This window comes from Desmodus rotundus, chromosome 1 (genome assembly GCF_022682495.2).
Source record: "Desmodus rotundus isolate HL8 chromosome 1, HLdesRot8A.1, whole genome shotgun sequence".
Lineage (NCBI taxonomy): Eukaryota > Metazoa > Chordata > Mammalia > Chiroptera > Phyllostomidae > Desmodus > Desmodus rotundus.
Window position 1 is genome coordinate 110,970,444 of NC_071387.1, and position 15,632 is coordinate 110,986,075.

General features: G+C 49.4%; 1 protein-coding gene across 2 annotated transcripts in view; it reads left to right on the forward strand.

The window, feature by feature from the left end:
• ABCC1 (ATP binding cassette subfamily C member 1 (ABCC1 blood group)) overlaps window positions 1–15,632 on the forward strand; it is a 137,290-nt gene that overhangs the window by 47,246 nt on the left and 74,412 nt on the right. For both annotated transcript variants that reach the window (XM_053929491.1, XM_053929494.1), the window contains exons 6-7: window positions 10,744–10,805; window positions 12,202–12,333. In XM_053929491.1, the coding sequence (XP_053785466.1) occupies window positions 10,744–10,805; window positions 12,202–12,333 (194 nt within the window). The remainder of the gene's footprint in view (window positions 1–10,743; window positions 10,806–12,201; window positions 12,334–15,632) is intronic.

The window sequence follows — 15,632 nt, forward strand, 5'->3', positions numbered from 1 at the left end:
AGGATTTGAGTTTGAGTCCTTTGGTCTGTCCTGTCAGTATGAGGGAAACCCTGTGTGTGCAGAAAGAAATCAGGGGACAGGTGGAAATGGCCACTTTTCCTGCTGGGAGAATAAAAGGGGATACAGGCATTGTCACCCTTGCCTCTCTATTTTCTCCCTCCCTTCGTTCCCATCTCCTCCGTCCATTCTTTCCTTCCCCCCTCTCTCCCTCCTTCTCTCCTTCCCTTTCTTCCTTCCTCTTTCTAGCCAGTGCTGAGTGCCAGGCCCTGATCTGGGCATAGGGCTGTAGCAGTGAGTAAAGCAGAGTTCTTGTCCACTTGAAGTATAGGTTGTCATGGGTACAGACAAATAGTAACCCAGGACCCACGTATCTGTCAGGTGGGGTAAATGCTAAGAAGAAAAAAGCAGGGAAAGAAACTAGAGATGGTGGTTGGGGGTTGTGTGCATTACTGATGAGCAATCATGGAAGGCCTCCCACAGGAAGCCACACTGGAGCAGAGACCTTAAGAAATGAGAGAGCCAACTGAACAAATACCCAGAGAAAGAGCCTTCCAGGCAGAGTGTTGGCAAGTGCAAAGGCCCTGGGGTAGGAACTGAGGTGTCATGTCATGGGAACAGTAGGAGAGGCCAGTGTGGCTGGAGCAGCGAGGCAGGAGAGGGCTGAGGGGTGGCATCTGCAAGGTGGGGACAGTTGTCTGTAGGCCGGGTGAGCTGTGTGGGTTTTATTCTGAGAGGGGCAGGAAGCCTGTGGAGCATTTATTTGGTGCTTTGTAAATGTCTGGTTAGTCAGTTGTTAATGGGTGAAGTTGCAGCAGGAGTAGCTTTCAGCTCCTGTCATTATGCTGGGTTTGGCCTGAGCCTCAGAAAAGGCTGAGGCTGCCTTTGTCAGTGATAAAGGGACTTGGGGGGCAGCAGCGGAGGAGAAGTTCACCACCCGTGTCCTGGAGTGTGTCTTGAAAGGCCCCATTTTGGATTTCCCTGCTCAAGGAGGAACTGGGTTGGAGAAATAAGCAAATTGTGTATTCATGCAAGTGTGCACGTTTGTACATGTGCCTATATTCGTATTTTTATGTTCAAGTTTTGTATGTAGATTTGTGTTGGAGTGTTTGTGTGCGTGTATGTCTTTGTGTTCTTGTTCATGTGTGTTTGCATGTGTATGAGGTTCACCGAGGCAGCAACCATGCCTGCAGCACCCATTGGATCCCGGCCCATGCCTGGTGCAAAGGAGGGGCTCAGATATCTGTGGCTATTGTGTGTGCTGGTCCTGTGTGTGTGTTGGGGGGGCAGGGGGCGGCATGGAGTGTCCCCATCAGGAAACATTTATTAATTGTCAGGCTGTTCTGAGGAGCCAGGAATCCCACCAAACAAGTCAGCCCCCCAAGTGGCTGCAGACCTTGGATTCCTCTGAGTCCAGGTGGGGCTGACAGGCTGGCATGGGGGGCATCTGACCTGTCAGGCTGCCTCTGGGGCCCGAGAAGCAGCCCTCTCACAGTGGACCATCTTGGGTGCTTTGGTAGGGAGGGAATTTCAGATTTTTGGTCCTCTCTGGGAATTGGGATCAAGTTCCTTTCACTTCTTTTCTGGGCGTGTGTGCAGGGGAGGTGGCTCATAGAGTGGACTTCCTCCTCCCATTGTGTCTTCTGTGTTCCCAGCAGCCTTGGCCCTGGGGCCTGACTGGAGCCACCCTGGGGTGGCCTGCCATGCTCAGCTCCAAGAGCTGGTGGTTGGGCCTCGGGGAGCCAGGACACCCCAACTTCTCTCCCCAGTCCTTTTTCTGTTTTAGGAATTGAAGCTCAGAAGTGGGCTGTTAGACCCTAGCTTATACCCTAAATCTGATGGTGGAGGCAGCATGTGAGATGGAAGAGAAGCTTCAGTTTGGAGTTGGGCGAACCCTGCATTTTAATCCCACCTGGGTTCCTTTATCCCTTCAACAGACATTTATTAAGCATCTGTTGTATCCTGTGCTTAGTTAGTTCTGGGGGCACAGCAGTGTGGGAAATAGAGGTGGTTCCGGCCCTGCTGTGGTTGCCTGTTGCTCCATCACAAACTGCCCTGACTTCAGTTGCTGTTAACAACAGTAGTTTATTAAGCCTCCCAGTCATGGGTGTAGCTGGGCTCGGCTTGGTGGATCTCACTTGGGGACCGTCCTACAGTTGCAGCCTGATGGTTGTAGGGGCTTGAGTTTGGCTCCCTCACTTACATACTGGTGGTGAGCTCAGGCACTGGCTGGGCCCCGGCCAGGTGTGGCAGCACCCTGTGGTCTCCCGGAGTGGCATGGCCTCCTCATAGGAGGGCAACTGTGAGTGTTCAAGAGAGAGCCAGGTAGAAGCTCTGTCACCTTTCTGATCCAGTCCCAGAGTCATGTGGTGTCACTCCTGCCCTACTCTCTTGACTGAGGCAATCACAAATGTCTGCTTGGGAGCAGTGGGGGGACACAGACCCACCTCTCGGTGGGGGGTGGGCAGATCTCATTGTGCGACCAGCACGTGGGATGACAGATCACGTCTGGCCATCTTTGGAAAATACTGTCTGCCATGTGCCCTCGGGAAGCTTCTGGTCTCCAGGGAAATAGCTGTTACGCAGGTCAGCAGACAAATACCAAAACTGCGGAACCACAATTGAGATGAAGGCAGGGAAGCAGGTCACGTGACTTTGGGATCGGGGACTTTGGGCCAGTCGCCCCTCCTTTCAGGACGTCAGTGTCTGGAAAATGGGTTAAGGCTCCACTTGATGCTAGCCTCACCCTCCTCCCCGCCCTAGACCTGAGGAGGGGGGACACTGTTAGTACCTTCTATGCCTGTCTCCCTGTCACCCTCAGAGCTAGTATCACATTGTGCCCTGACAGATGGGAGAGTCCAGTCCCTGCTTCCCTCCTGTCCTAATAGCAGCAGCTACTGTCGCCTGTCCTCAGAGAGAGCAGGCAGCCAAACCCTGAGGTGGCCCACCTCAGGGCAGGAACCACCTCTATTTCCCACACTGCTGTGCCCCCAGAACTAACTAAGCACAGGATACAACAGATGCTTAATAAATGTCTGTTGAAGGGATAAAGGAACCCAGGTGGGATTAAAATGCAGGGTTCGCCCAACTCCAAACTGAAGCTTCTCTTCCATCTCACATGCTGCCTCCACCATCAGATTTAGGGTATAAGCTAGGGTCTAACAGCCCACTTCTGAGCTTCAATTCCTAAAACAGAAAAAGGACTGGGGAGAGAAGTTGGGGTGTCCTGGCTCCCCGAGGCCCAGCCACCAGCTCTTGGAGCTGAGCATGGCAGGCCACCCCAGGGTGGCTCCAGTCAGGCCCCAGGGCCAAGGCTGCTGGGAACACAGAAGACACAATGGGAGGAGGAAGTCCACTCTATGAGCCACCTCCCCTGCACACACGCCCAGAAAAGAAGTGAAAGGAACTTGATCCCAATTCCCAGAGAGGACCAAAAATCTGAAATTCCCTCCCTACCAAAGCACCCAAGATGGTCCACTGTGAGAGGGCTGCTTCTCGGGCCCCAGAGGCAGCCTGACAGGTCAGATGCCCCCCATGCCAGCCTGTCAGCCCCACCTGGACTCAGAGGAATCCAAGGTCTGCAGCCACTTGGGGGGCTGACTTGTTTGGTGGGATTCCTGGCTCCTCAGAACAGCCTGACAATTAATAAATGTTTCCTGATGGGGACACTCCATGGCCACATATTCTCTCTCTCTCTCTCTCTCTCTCTCTCTGAGGATCAGCAGACATAAGCTTCTTCAGGCTCCCTTCTGCTGAGTCACCAAGCCGGCCTGCCCTTGTGTGACACGGACATCTATTCCGGCCCTGGTTTCTTGGCAGGGCTGCTCCCCTCAGTCCCCCAGGCTCCAGCTTGGGTGCAGCTGAGCATGGCTGACCAAGGCTCCTGCCTGTCCCCAGCCTCTGGTCCTTTAGCAGACCCACACTTCTCCAAGTGGGGTCCTTGGACCAGCAGCACTGGTGTCCCCAGGTGCTCATTGGAAATGCAGTGTCTTCAGCCTCCTGAGTCCTCCTGTCTCCCTCTTGTTTTAACAAGATCCCAGGGTGGGGTGGTGGGGGCGGTTCCCCATGGACAGGCAGGCACTGGTGCACATTAACTAAAACCTCTCAGCTCATCTGGAGTAAGAGGTGTTTTTAGCCTGATCCACAAATATGAAACATTTCTTCCCCAGCATGTTACTACGAACATCTCACAGCTACAGAGAAGTTGAAAGACTTGCACGGGGAGAACCCATCCACCCTCCAACTAGACTGTACAGTTTACCTTTTGCTAAAGTGCTTTATCACATAGCCAGCCAGCCAGCCTGCCCACTAGTTTTTTTGATACCTGAAACTTCCTTTGAAATACATGAGTATCCACCCAAACACTTCATCATGCAAATCATTAGCTAGAGTTCACTGTTTTTTTTTAAGTAAAATTTACATACAGTGACATTCCTGAATCTTAGTACGATTCAATGAGGTTTTGATAAATGAGTAAAATGAGTAACTTAAGCCTCTCTCAAGAAACAACATTAGCAGGACCTGGGCAGTTTTCCCCTGCCCCCTCATGGTTGGTCTCTACCCCTCTCCTCCTTGAGACCATGGCTGGGTTCAGACTGTTTATGAAAGCATTGTAAACACCCTTTTTAAAATTCCTGTCTCCTTTATACTTTTGGCCACTTAGTGATGATAATTCAGCATTGTGCCAGAGGCTGAGCTGGGCTCTGAGTACCTAGAAATGAGCAGATGTTGACAGCTGCTCTGAGAGGTGGGGGAGGGGCAGCAGGCCCATAAGCCAGCAGCTACAGGCCGGACAGTGGGGCTCTGAGGCAGGGAAGTGCTGGGGGCTCCAAGGCCAGCATCCAGGGCAGCGGAGACATGAGTCCAAGAAAGGAGAGGCCTGGCCAGGCTAATGACGATACAGGCCGGGGGGTGGGGGTGGGGGTGGGAACATGCTCCTGGTAGAGGAACCAGCGGGTGCAGAGGTCTGGGGTTGGGCTGGATCCTGTGAGTGGGGACGGCATGGATTCTGCTTGGCTGGGTAGGCCAGGCCTTATAGTGACACGGGCCAGGGGGCATGTGTCACTATAGGGACTGGGAATTTTGACCTGATGGATTTTTCAGTGGGGGAGTGACACACTCTGGTTGGGATCCCTTCAGCTAAAGACTGGAAGAGGACTCCTGGGACATGGAGTGGCTGGTGGCATTTAGTAAGCCATTGTAGCAACCCAGGCTGGAAGAGTGGAGGGTTGAGCTGGACAGGGACCCTGTGTGCATCCGCATCCAGGAGAAAATGGATGAGGTTGTGGGCAGTGTGAACACGGTGTGTGTTACAGTAGAAGAAACTGTGGTCCTGAGCGTGGAGGCGATTTGCACAGCTCCAAGCAACAGAGCCAACAAAAACCAGCAGTGTTACAAGTTGTAGCAACAAATCTCTTTTATTGTTGGACACGTAAATTATTCCAACCAGTAATAATGATGGCAGCCTGGTGTGCTGTCTTTAGTTATTAATTTATTTAATCCTGGAATCAACCCAGTGAGGCAGGATTATGAATCTTTCTGAGGGTCAGAGTGGTGGAGTGTCTCGCTTAAGTCACGACACTGGATCTGGGAGCCCTGTCTCTGGATTCGAATGCCTGAGTGGGCATGGCATCACCTGGAGGGCTTGTTAAAACACAGCTCACTAGGTCCCAGCCCCAGCACCCCTGAGTCAGCAGGTCTGGATGAGGCCCCAGTATTTGCATTTCTAACCAATTCCCAGGCACTGTGGATGCCGGGGATGGTGGCCGCATTCGAAAACCCCTGTTCAGAGCTATACTGCTGTTTATTCACCCCTTATTCCTGGGCATTTAGGAAGTGCAGAGTGGGAGTCACTGGCAGACAATCAAACTAAAAGCAGAATCAAAGCCAGAAAAGGTGTGGGGGCCTGGAAGAGGTCCTCGGCACCAAGTGAGAGGTAAATGAGTGAGTAGTTAAAGAACCAGTGCCTGGGGCTCTTATATCCAATGCTTTCATATGCATGGTTTCTGGCCAGATTACTGGGAGCCGCATAATGATGCCAAAGAACGCGGCCCTGTTTGCATAAATCAGACTTTCTCTCCTTCTGCCTTAAGCCAGGACTTGTGAATTATTCTCATTTCCAAATGAATGGGGGACCAGTTAGTGAGCCTCCACCCTGGGTCAGGAGTTAGTCCATTTCAGTCTCAGAGGCCAGAAACCACAGGCAAGCTGGCAGCTCTGCCTGTGTGCTTAATGCGTTACACCAAAACATTCGCTTGATTTCGGTTGACCGGTCTGCTCTCTGGATCCTCCTCCATTAGCCCTTTCTTCTTCTTTTTATCAATTCTTGGCTTCATAAGCCCTCCAGTTGTCTGTTAATGAATGAGGCCTTTCATGTCAGGTAGGGACTTCCCGAAAGTGGCTCCCAAATTGATACAGTATTTCCTTCTCTGTGTTGGTGTTGGGGACTCTGTGTCAGCTGACCAGACTTCCAGTAATCCGAAAATCTGCTTTTGGATCACTTGGAGGGAGGAGGGCTGGGGAGACGAATTTGACAAAGCTCTTGGAGTGTACAAATTAGAAACTGGAATGCTCACGGCAATATCCCGGCCTTACTGAATTTGCAGGGCAAATTTTCTCACCGGGGTTGGGATTCATATGGGCTGGAGGGAGGATTAATGTTTTCCCTCTGTGCCATCAGTTCTTACGGTCTTATCTATGTGCAGTTTGGGTACGAAGGGAACAAGTTCGACCTCAGTTGTACAGTCTACAGGCCGCTTCATTCTTGACCCACAGCTGGACTGGCCTGATTGTGAAAGAAGGCCAGGATTTGTGAGGCCCCTGTGGGTCATGCCTAACACCGCTGCTATTTGCACCACGCCTCTGTGCAAATTAGAAAAAGATGACTTACCTCTCCCCGCCCCTGGGTGGATGAATTTGAGACAGACCCTGCTTCTTTTAAGCTGATGGAGCCCCTCCCTGGCATAGGACCAGGCGGCCTTATTAAGCTGGGCACAGAGTGCCTTTCAGCCCCAAGTGCCCCCTCAGCCGGGTATCTTTGTGTGCAAGGTTTAACTTGCACAATGGTATGCTGATGCCAAGACTGAAGAAAGGCTGGGTTCTAGTTTCACCTGTAATCACCATTGTGTCCTTGGGTGTATATGAGGTCTGGTGTGAGCAGAGGTCAGCCGACATTTTCTGTAGAGAGCCAGGTAGTAAATATTTGCAGACCATACGGTCTCTGTCAAAACTAGTGAAGTCTGTGCTCATAGCAGCCATGGACATTTGTAAATGAATGAGCATCACTGTGTCCCAGTTAAACTTTGCTCCTCAGTGGCAGAGCGTCCGGTGCAGTGCTCGAGGTGTCATGGGCCTGCCAGCAATGGAAGACCTTTTCATTCCATTTACTATTCCTGTCTATACTAATACTGCTAATACCATTTCTTGAGCTTTTTACTCTGCACCAGGCACTGTTCTAAGTACTTAATATGCTTTATTTCATTTAATCTCATCATCAAGTAACGTGTCCAGGATCCCATGGTTGGTAAGTGGCAGAGCTGGGCCTGAAACTGTCTAACCCAGCTGTGTGTTGCTTCACACGTAAGCCGCCCCTGTTCCCCCACCCCTTCTCTCTCTGGCATCCTGGGGTTTTTTTTTCCCTTTGTTGCAGCTCTCATCATTTATAGTTATATATTTATTTGCACATTGGTTTGCTTCCTGTCCATCTCCCCCTCAGTTGGGACATTGTATATGGGGCAGGGACCTTGCTCTCTTCTTCCTGGCTCTGTCCTCACCCCTTAGCTGCCTCCTGGCATATAGGCAGGTCCTCCCTAAATATTTGCTCAAGATATAAATGAGTCATTGCCAGCCCTGCCCCACCCCACCACCCTTCTCTTCCAGCGCCGCTTAGCCTTTCACAAAGGGTAGGGATTGGACTACAATCGAAGTGCCTTTGTGATTCCCCAATAACCCACCCACTTCTGGAAAAAAACAAACAGCCTACACGGCAAATACCACCACCTCCTCCGTGAATAATATTGCTGCCTTCTGCTGGAAGAGTTCCAGCTTATAACACAGTCCCACGGATCTCATTTTACTTGTTCCTGCTTGCAGTCCTGTAAAGTAGACTGAGCGGTAGGACTAACTGCTCCCATTTCCCGGATGGGAAAACAGGCTGTGAGGTGAAGAGACTTGTCCAATGGCATTCAGCTAGAAAATGGCAGGCCTAGGATTTGAACTCAATACTGTCTGGCTCCACAGTCTGAACTTAACTCTGCTTTAGGTTGCTCTGGAGTGTAGGTCTGTGCCAGCTGCAGCTGACTTACTTTATTAAAAATATACTGATGCAGGGCCCTACCCCAGAGGTACTGATCTAGTTGGTCTGGTTCGGGACCCTGGGCACCAGGGGGATTCTAGGGCAGCCAGGCCGTGTGGCCCCAGAGTGGAGCCTACTGGTTCTCAGTCCAGGGCGTGTGTTTGAATCACTGGACAGACTTAACACGATGGGAGCTTTCACGTGTATACAAAAGTGGGCAGCATAGTTTGATGAACTGCCATGGACTCTTCGCCCTGCATTGCATGTGCAAAGATTTCAGTATGTATCTCTGAAAGATAAGGAGTTTTAAATTTTTAATAACTTTTTATTTTGAAATAACTTGACTCACAAAATTATAAAAAAATAGTGGAGTTCCTGTGTACCTTTCACTCAATTTGCCCCAATGATGGTATCTGGAAGATAAGTATTTTAAACAGTATAACTATTATCTGGCCTAAAAACATTAATAATAATTGTTTAATATCATCAAATAATACTCCAGTGTGGTCACAACGTGGTGCACTCTCTTACGTTGTATCATTCCTTCGCTTATTAGCTGGACTGTTTGTAGACAGAGAGACTTCCTCTCATCTCTTTGGTCCCCTGCTGGTGTAGGTCATTTAGAAAAGATGGGAAAAATATTTGTTTCCTACCCTTTTCTGTTTTCAAGATAACGACTTGGTTCACTAGCATCTTTTCATCACTGACACCAAGAGGTGGTTCTTTTTTTCAGTATCAGTATGAAGTTGTGTATTTAAACATATGTGATGTAATTCAGTCCATTCTATTTACTATCCTTATTGAAGCTCAGGTTATCCATTTTTGGGCTAGTGGGAGCCACTCCTGGTGGCGTCCGAGAACTTTTAGCAATCCTACTCAGCTTTAGTTTCCTTGGTGTTGGGTATTACAAGGTGTTCTAGGCTTATCTTGTACATTTCCTGCCCAACCTTTGCCAAGGAGACTCTGGGGATTAAAAACAAAGACTCAGATTATCCTGGTCCCACCCCAAACCAGTTTAATCAGAATTTTTTTTGGGGGGGTGGTGAGGGGCAGATAACAGGTGTTTTCTGAAAGTGCTCCCAGCCCAGATGGAAAACGGCTTGGGCTGAGGGATCTCTCAAGGCCTCACCTCTGAGAACTGCTGGGACCTTGAGTGCTGCCTTCAGCCTAAGGGCTCACCGCTGCATGGTGACCCCCTTCACTAAAGCTGGTGTTTCAGAATTTAGGCCTGAGCGTGTCCACACCGAGAGCCCTCCCGCCCTGTGAGCAGCCCCGAGGCTCCAAGCTGCTGACCCTTTCCTAGTCTGTGTGTTGTTCAGCTGGAGCTCACCTTTGTGCCTTAGGAAGCAGGTTCATTGGAAGCTTGCTGAGAATCTGTCTGTGAGTTCCCATCGCCCTTAGGATGCAGACCAGAATTCCTTACGTGGCCTCCTGTGGAGACTACCCAGACCCCTTCTTGGTCCCTGGAGGAGGCTATGCTCCTGCACACCACCGGGCCTTTGCACACACTGCTCTCACTGCTGGGGCCGCCTTGCCTCTCCCCTTTCCTCGTCCTCTACTCACTCTTCAGACCTCAGCTGGAACATCTCACTCAGGAATACCTTCCCTGGCCTCCTTCAACTAGATCAGTCCCCACCCCCTATTGGCTGTTACTGCAGACCCAGGAAGATACCAGTGACCCCACTGACAGACCTTCATGGTGTGGTCCCCATCGCAGGTGTGGTTTTGTGTTTGTTCACGAGGTCATTTCTTAATGTCTCCCCCTGGGCCCTGCCTAGAGCTCACACCCTGTTTCTGCCACTTCTCGCTGGGGACCATGGACCACTCGTTTCACCTCGTGCTCCTCAGTTTCTTTTATTATAAAATGAGGCTGATGCTTTTTTACCTACTTTGTTGGGTAGTTCTGGAGATAAAGTGAGAAAATTTAGGTAAAGCTCTCAGAACAGAGCTAGCTAGTAGAAAATGTTAGCAGGTGTTATTGTTATTATTACCACCACCACCCTGGTATATCCTGGGCTTCCTAAAGGGAGGGGTTGTGTCTGTTTGTTGAGACTTGTCTACATGGTGCTAAGCACATAGTCGATGCTCAGAACATATTCGTTGAATGAAAGTGAATGAAAGAACTCAGGGAATGAAATGGGGACAGCGGTAACCCCATGCTCATTGGGCTGCTGTGGGGATATAAGATAAAGCACTGGACTGTTTTTGCACGTAGTAGACATTCAGAAATATTTGCTGGGTGAAGGTGGAGGAGCTGCTATGTGTTCATTTAAGGGCACTGGGTCCCAGGAGAGACATCCTTTCAGGGTGCAAATCAGTGGCGTGAGAGTAGCTGCTGGCCCTCTGGGAGGGAGTTGGGTCTGCTGACAGCTCCCTGGCAGGAGCCGTCATAGATGAGAAGCTGAACCACTCATTTCCCTTTTCACCCTCGTCCCGTGTTTTCTCTCCACTAGAACCCTTGCCCAGAATCCGGCGCATCCTTCCTTTCCAGGATCACCTTCTGGTGGATCACAGGGTAAGGCCTGGCCCTCCTCTCGGGTGCAGGGTGGGGGAGGGGGTTTGGGCGTCGAGGGAGAGGGGAGTGTGTGGCAGAGTTGTGTCCTGAGGGTGCCTGCCCTGGCCAGGGGGCTCTGAGACACTGACCCTGTTGGCACATTCCTGAACTTTGGAACCGCATGAAGTGTAAAGCACTGAACCCCCTCGGGCAGCTTGGCCGGGGCAGTTAGAAGGTGCACGCCTGTGCAGAGCGTCCCGAACACACTCGTGACAATGCTCTCGGCTTCACTTTGGAGTAGGGAGTTTTTTTACGTTAGGAATAATTATTAGTACTGGCGTTGTTTCAAACCCCTCACCATGAGAAATGTACTCCTGTGCACCGTAGGACATGTGGGTCAGAGAGACACGCGCAAATCAACGACTAAAACACCCGAGGCAACTCAGTCAACACTTCGATAAGCTCCCTTCTTGTCCTTTTTTTTTTTTTGTACGTCCCTCCTACCCCCACTGCCTGCACATTGTCAGCGTCTTACTGGGGGTTATTTGAGTCTTCCCCTCTCCCTCTGTTAAGCGTTGTTCCTTGTCTTTATAAAGTTTTTACAAGCATTTTTTAAATTGAATATTTTTCATAACTAATTATTTTTTAAATTACTGTTAAAGAACACCATTGGGACAGTTAGTATAATTTAGATACTGACTGTGGGCCCTTCCATCCGTGGCATTTCTGATATTTCTAGTATTTCTGACTTTGATCATTGTACATTGGTATGTAAGAGCATGTCTTTTTTTCTCAGGGGGATGCACACTGATATTTAGGGTGAAGGTGTATAGCGTCTGCAAGCTACTCTGAAACGATTCAGAAAAAAATGTGTTCACATGTGTGTGTTTGTAGAGACGGAGAAAGTGACACAGCAAATGTGGCAAACGTTAATAGTGGTGAACTGTGTGAAGGGTAGACAGGAATTCTTTGTATAGTTCATGTAACTTTTCTGTAAGTTTCCTGAAGTCATTTCAGAATAGCCAGCTAAAATATCAGCTTTACTTTTTACTATGACAGTGTGCAAACCTATAAATCTCACTAAATTTGTCACCCAGAGTTAACAGTTGTTAATGTTTTGCCATATTGGCCTTAACAATTTTTTTAAGTAACTTGGAGCCATCCTGATATTTCCCTCCTAAATATTCTGTACGTATTTCTAAGAAGCGAGGCCATTTTCCTGGGTGACCTAACAGGATTAAGCAGTAATTGTTCAGTGTGCGCAGTGTCTGTCCGTGTTCGGATTGCCCCTGCTGCTCAGCCGTCTTTGGCCGCGGGGCTGCCATGGTGTGGAGGTAGCGGTGGCGGGTGTGTGCAGGGAGGGCCGTGGTCCTCTTCCTCTCGGCTCTCATCGCCTCCCTCCTGTGTTTCTGCCCAGGTTGATGATCCGTGGCTACCGCCAGCCCCTGGAGGGCACAGATCTCTGGTCCCTGAATAAGGAGGACATGTCAGAACAAGTTGTGCCCATTTTGGTCAAGAACTGGAAGAAGGAATGTGCCAAATCCAGAAAGTAAGTGTGAGTCCTCTTGCCACAGGGGAAAGCCAGACACACTCTAGGGCCCCTGGGTCACCTCCTTCCCGTCCCCGGGAGGAGATGAAGTAGAAGTATTTTCTGGGGTCTCCCAGGCCGTGGGGGTGAGTGAGGGTCTGATCCCAAGTTCAGTGAGAAGGTAGAGGTGGCATTTGGTGAATTCTGTTTTATACCACCCAGTGGGGCTGCCCCAGGGAAGGCAGATCATGGGGGAGACCAGGGAGGGCCTCAGAGGCTGCCTGAGTTCCTTTATGCCCTGGAGCCTTTGTTTTCCACTCAGAGGGCCCTCTGAGAATTCAGCAAGATAAACGTCATCTCATAAGCTATCTAACCTTTGATAAGTCATGTGAAAACCTGGGCCGGTGATATTGTACTGGTTGTGTTTATGCATCTGTGAACTTCAATCTTGCCTGGGAGAACATGTTGAGAACTTGCTCGTTGGGCTTGAGCGTGGGCCACCCAAGGGGTGCTGGCTCCATTAGAACACGTTGGCCTTTACGGGGTCTCAGCTTGGGTGTTCACTGCCTTGGGACACTGGCATATGGGTCACTTTGTTCCTGGAGGTGTAAGTCAGATCTGGTGCCTGCAGCCCCTGCTGACGTAAGGGTGCTGAGAGGAGAGTCCTGTTCTAGGCTGGAATCTCTTGGTGAGGCCTCTTGCAGTGAGGCCTCTTTAGTTAGCTAGAGAACGAAGGTAGCCCATGTTGGCTCTGGGCTGCTGGGGGTCCCGGGCCTTCTGGGGAACAGGCAGTGGAAGCCTGGGCAGGGGTGTCTGGCTTGACTTCTTGGCCTCGGGTTTCAACACCCATCCCCTCTAGTTCCTCTCTTTAGCCTTGAGTGACTCCTCTCAAAAGTCAGGTCTGAGCTGCCTTCTATCCCACCCATCCCCCACCCCCTTGTCTCCATCTTCGGATTTTAAAATGCAGTGCTCCATTGGTTTCTATCAAATGGTTTTGAGTTTAACAAAATGGAGTGGAAATTTCTCTTTGACTTTTGGCCTCCTGTAGGTTAAGTCCATTTTGGAGTGTGGTTCCTGCTGGTGTGACTATAAAAACTTCAATGGCTCTGGAAAGGAGTTAGGCAGTTTTCTAAAAAGTTAAAGGCCCTGACTGGTGTGGCTCAGTGGATTGACCGCTGGCCTGCAACCTGAAGGTCACCAGTTCAATTCCTGGTCAGGGCACGTGCCAGGGTTGTAGGCCAGGTCCCCAGCATGTGAGAGGCAACCAATCGATGTTTCTCATTCTTTCTCCCTCTCTTCCCCTCTGTCTAAAAATAAATAAATAAAATCTTTTAAAAAAGTTTTAAACAGTTGTTGTACCACCTGCCATTCTACTTCTAGGTATATACCCCAGAGACCTGAAGCCATGTTCATGAAAGACTTGTGTAGCAGCTTTGTCTGTGACAGCTTAGCAACCCAGACAACTGTTATTAGCCAGTGACAGCATACAGATCATGGTGCAGCCATAGGAGGGAATACTAAGCCACAGGTGGCAGACAGAGGCCCGAGGGCCCAATCCGGCCCTCCACCTTGTTTTAATCCAGCCCAGCACCTTGTTTCTACCCAGCAACAGTGCCAAACTCTTGCTTAACAGTTAAGGAGTCGTTACAGTTATACAGTCCTAAAATTACATTTGGCACTCTGAAGGCAACCGCGAGGCTGATGTGGCCCCCAGTGAAAATGAGGTTGACACCCCTGGTCTAAGCAATGCAAAGGAATTATCTCTTGATACATTTGACAACATGGAAGAATCTTGAAATAATTATATGGAGTGAACAAAGCCAGACGAGAGTACATACTAGGTGACTGCATTATATACAGCTCTAGAAAATGGAAACCATTCTGTAGGAAGGGAAATCAGGTCAGTAGTTGCCTGGAGTGAGGGAGAGGTGGAGAGGTGGATGGGGAAATGGCAAAGGGATAGGACAGCCCCTGGGGGTGATGGTTGTTTCACTTTCTTTGTTTCCTTGGTGGACTCAAGGCGTATGTGTATGTCAAAATTCATTGCATTGTACACGTTCGTTAGATGTGCAGTTTCGTATATCGGTTATGCCCCAATAAAGCTATATATTAAAAAAGCAGTAGTGCTTAAAGAAAGGGTGACCATTTACTTAATTGTCTCTGCTTTCATAAAGGAATGCAAACAGCAAATAACGAAAACAAAAGAAAACAAAAGTCTTCAAAATACACATGTTAAGCAGTGGTTCCCAACCTTTCAGAATCACTGTCCCCTCCAAGACAAAGATTTTGTAACACCTCCTTTACTGGCTTTGGTTGAACAAACTCAAAAGGTCTGGAGGCTTTGGCTAGAAATAAATGATAAAGGTTTATTTAAGGGGTTTAGGGCATGCAAAGCAGGAACATGCTAGGCAGTGCCCAGAGTATGGTCCTGGGTCCCAGTGTTTGAGTCTGTTGGCCTGCATGCCCTGGTGCAAAGAAATGCACAAGCAGGAGTTTGCAGTATGGAAAGAAAAACAGTTTAATACTGAACTGGCCAGGCTGGAGACAGGAAGCTAATGCTTGAGACATGACTCCCAATGGCACAGATTATATATAAGACAAAAATCAGATTATATGTAAGGCAACAAGGGTTAGGGGGTGTGAAGTCATGCTGGGAGCTGATTGGTCAGAGGTAAGATAAGGATGTAAGTAAATCATTTCTTCAGCTCTTGAGGACAGTTCTGAGGTCTGCCCTAGAGTCTCTGTCTGGTCTCATGGGAAAGTAGCCAGGTGAGCTCTAACACAGGCCAAGCAAGATGTTATCTGTAACCCACCAGGGGTCCAGACCTGTGACCTTTAGTCAGGGCTGGGCTACAGTCTTCTGCTACCTCAGGGGTTGCTGATTATCCGAGGGAAAGGATAGGTCACTGAGGGGTATAGAGAGAAAGAGATACGATTTCTAGTGCTAGGGTTTAAAACTAAATTTAAACAAAGTCATGAGGACCCTTGGTAAGAGTTCTAACAGTAAGCAGTACATTCTTAGCCTCTGGCCTGGTCTGACATGGAAATCCTCTAGATGACTGGTGGTCTGGCTCCGGGACGTCGGGGGGTCTGGATACATGAACATTCTTTCCTTTGGCCTTCAGGGGGTGATCAGGGTCACCTGCAGGTCTGATGTGCAGTGTATCAAGGTATTGACGCAGGACTGGAAAGTTCAACCAGTTAAGTTCTAGGATAGTTCAGACAAGAATAGAATCATTTCTTCAAGCCTCAACCACCTTGATTTTAGCAATTTAGCTGCTTGATGATAGTGACTGCATTTTATTTCTGCACTTTATCCC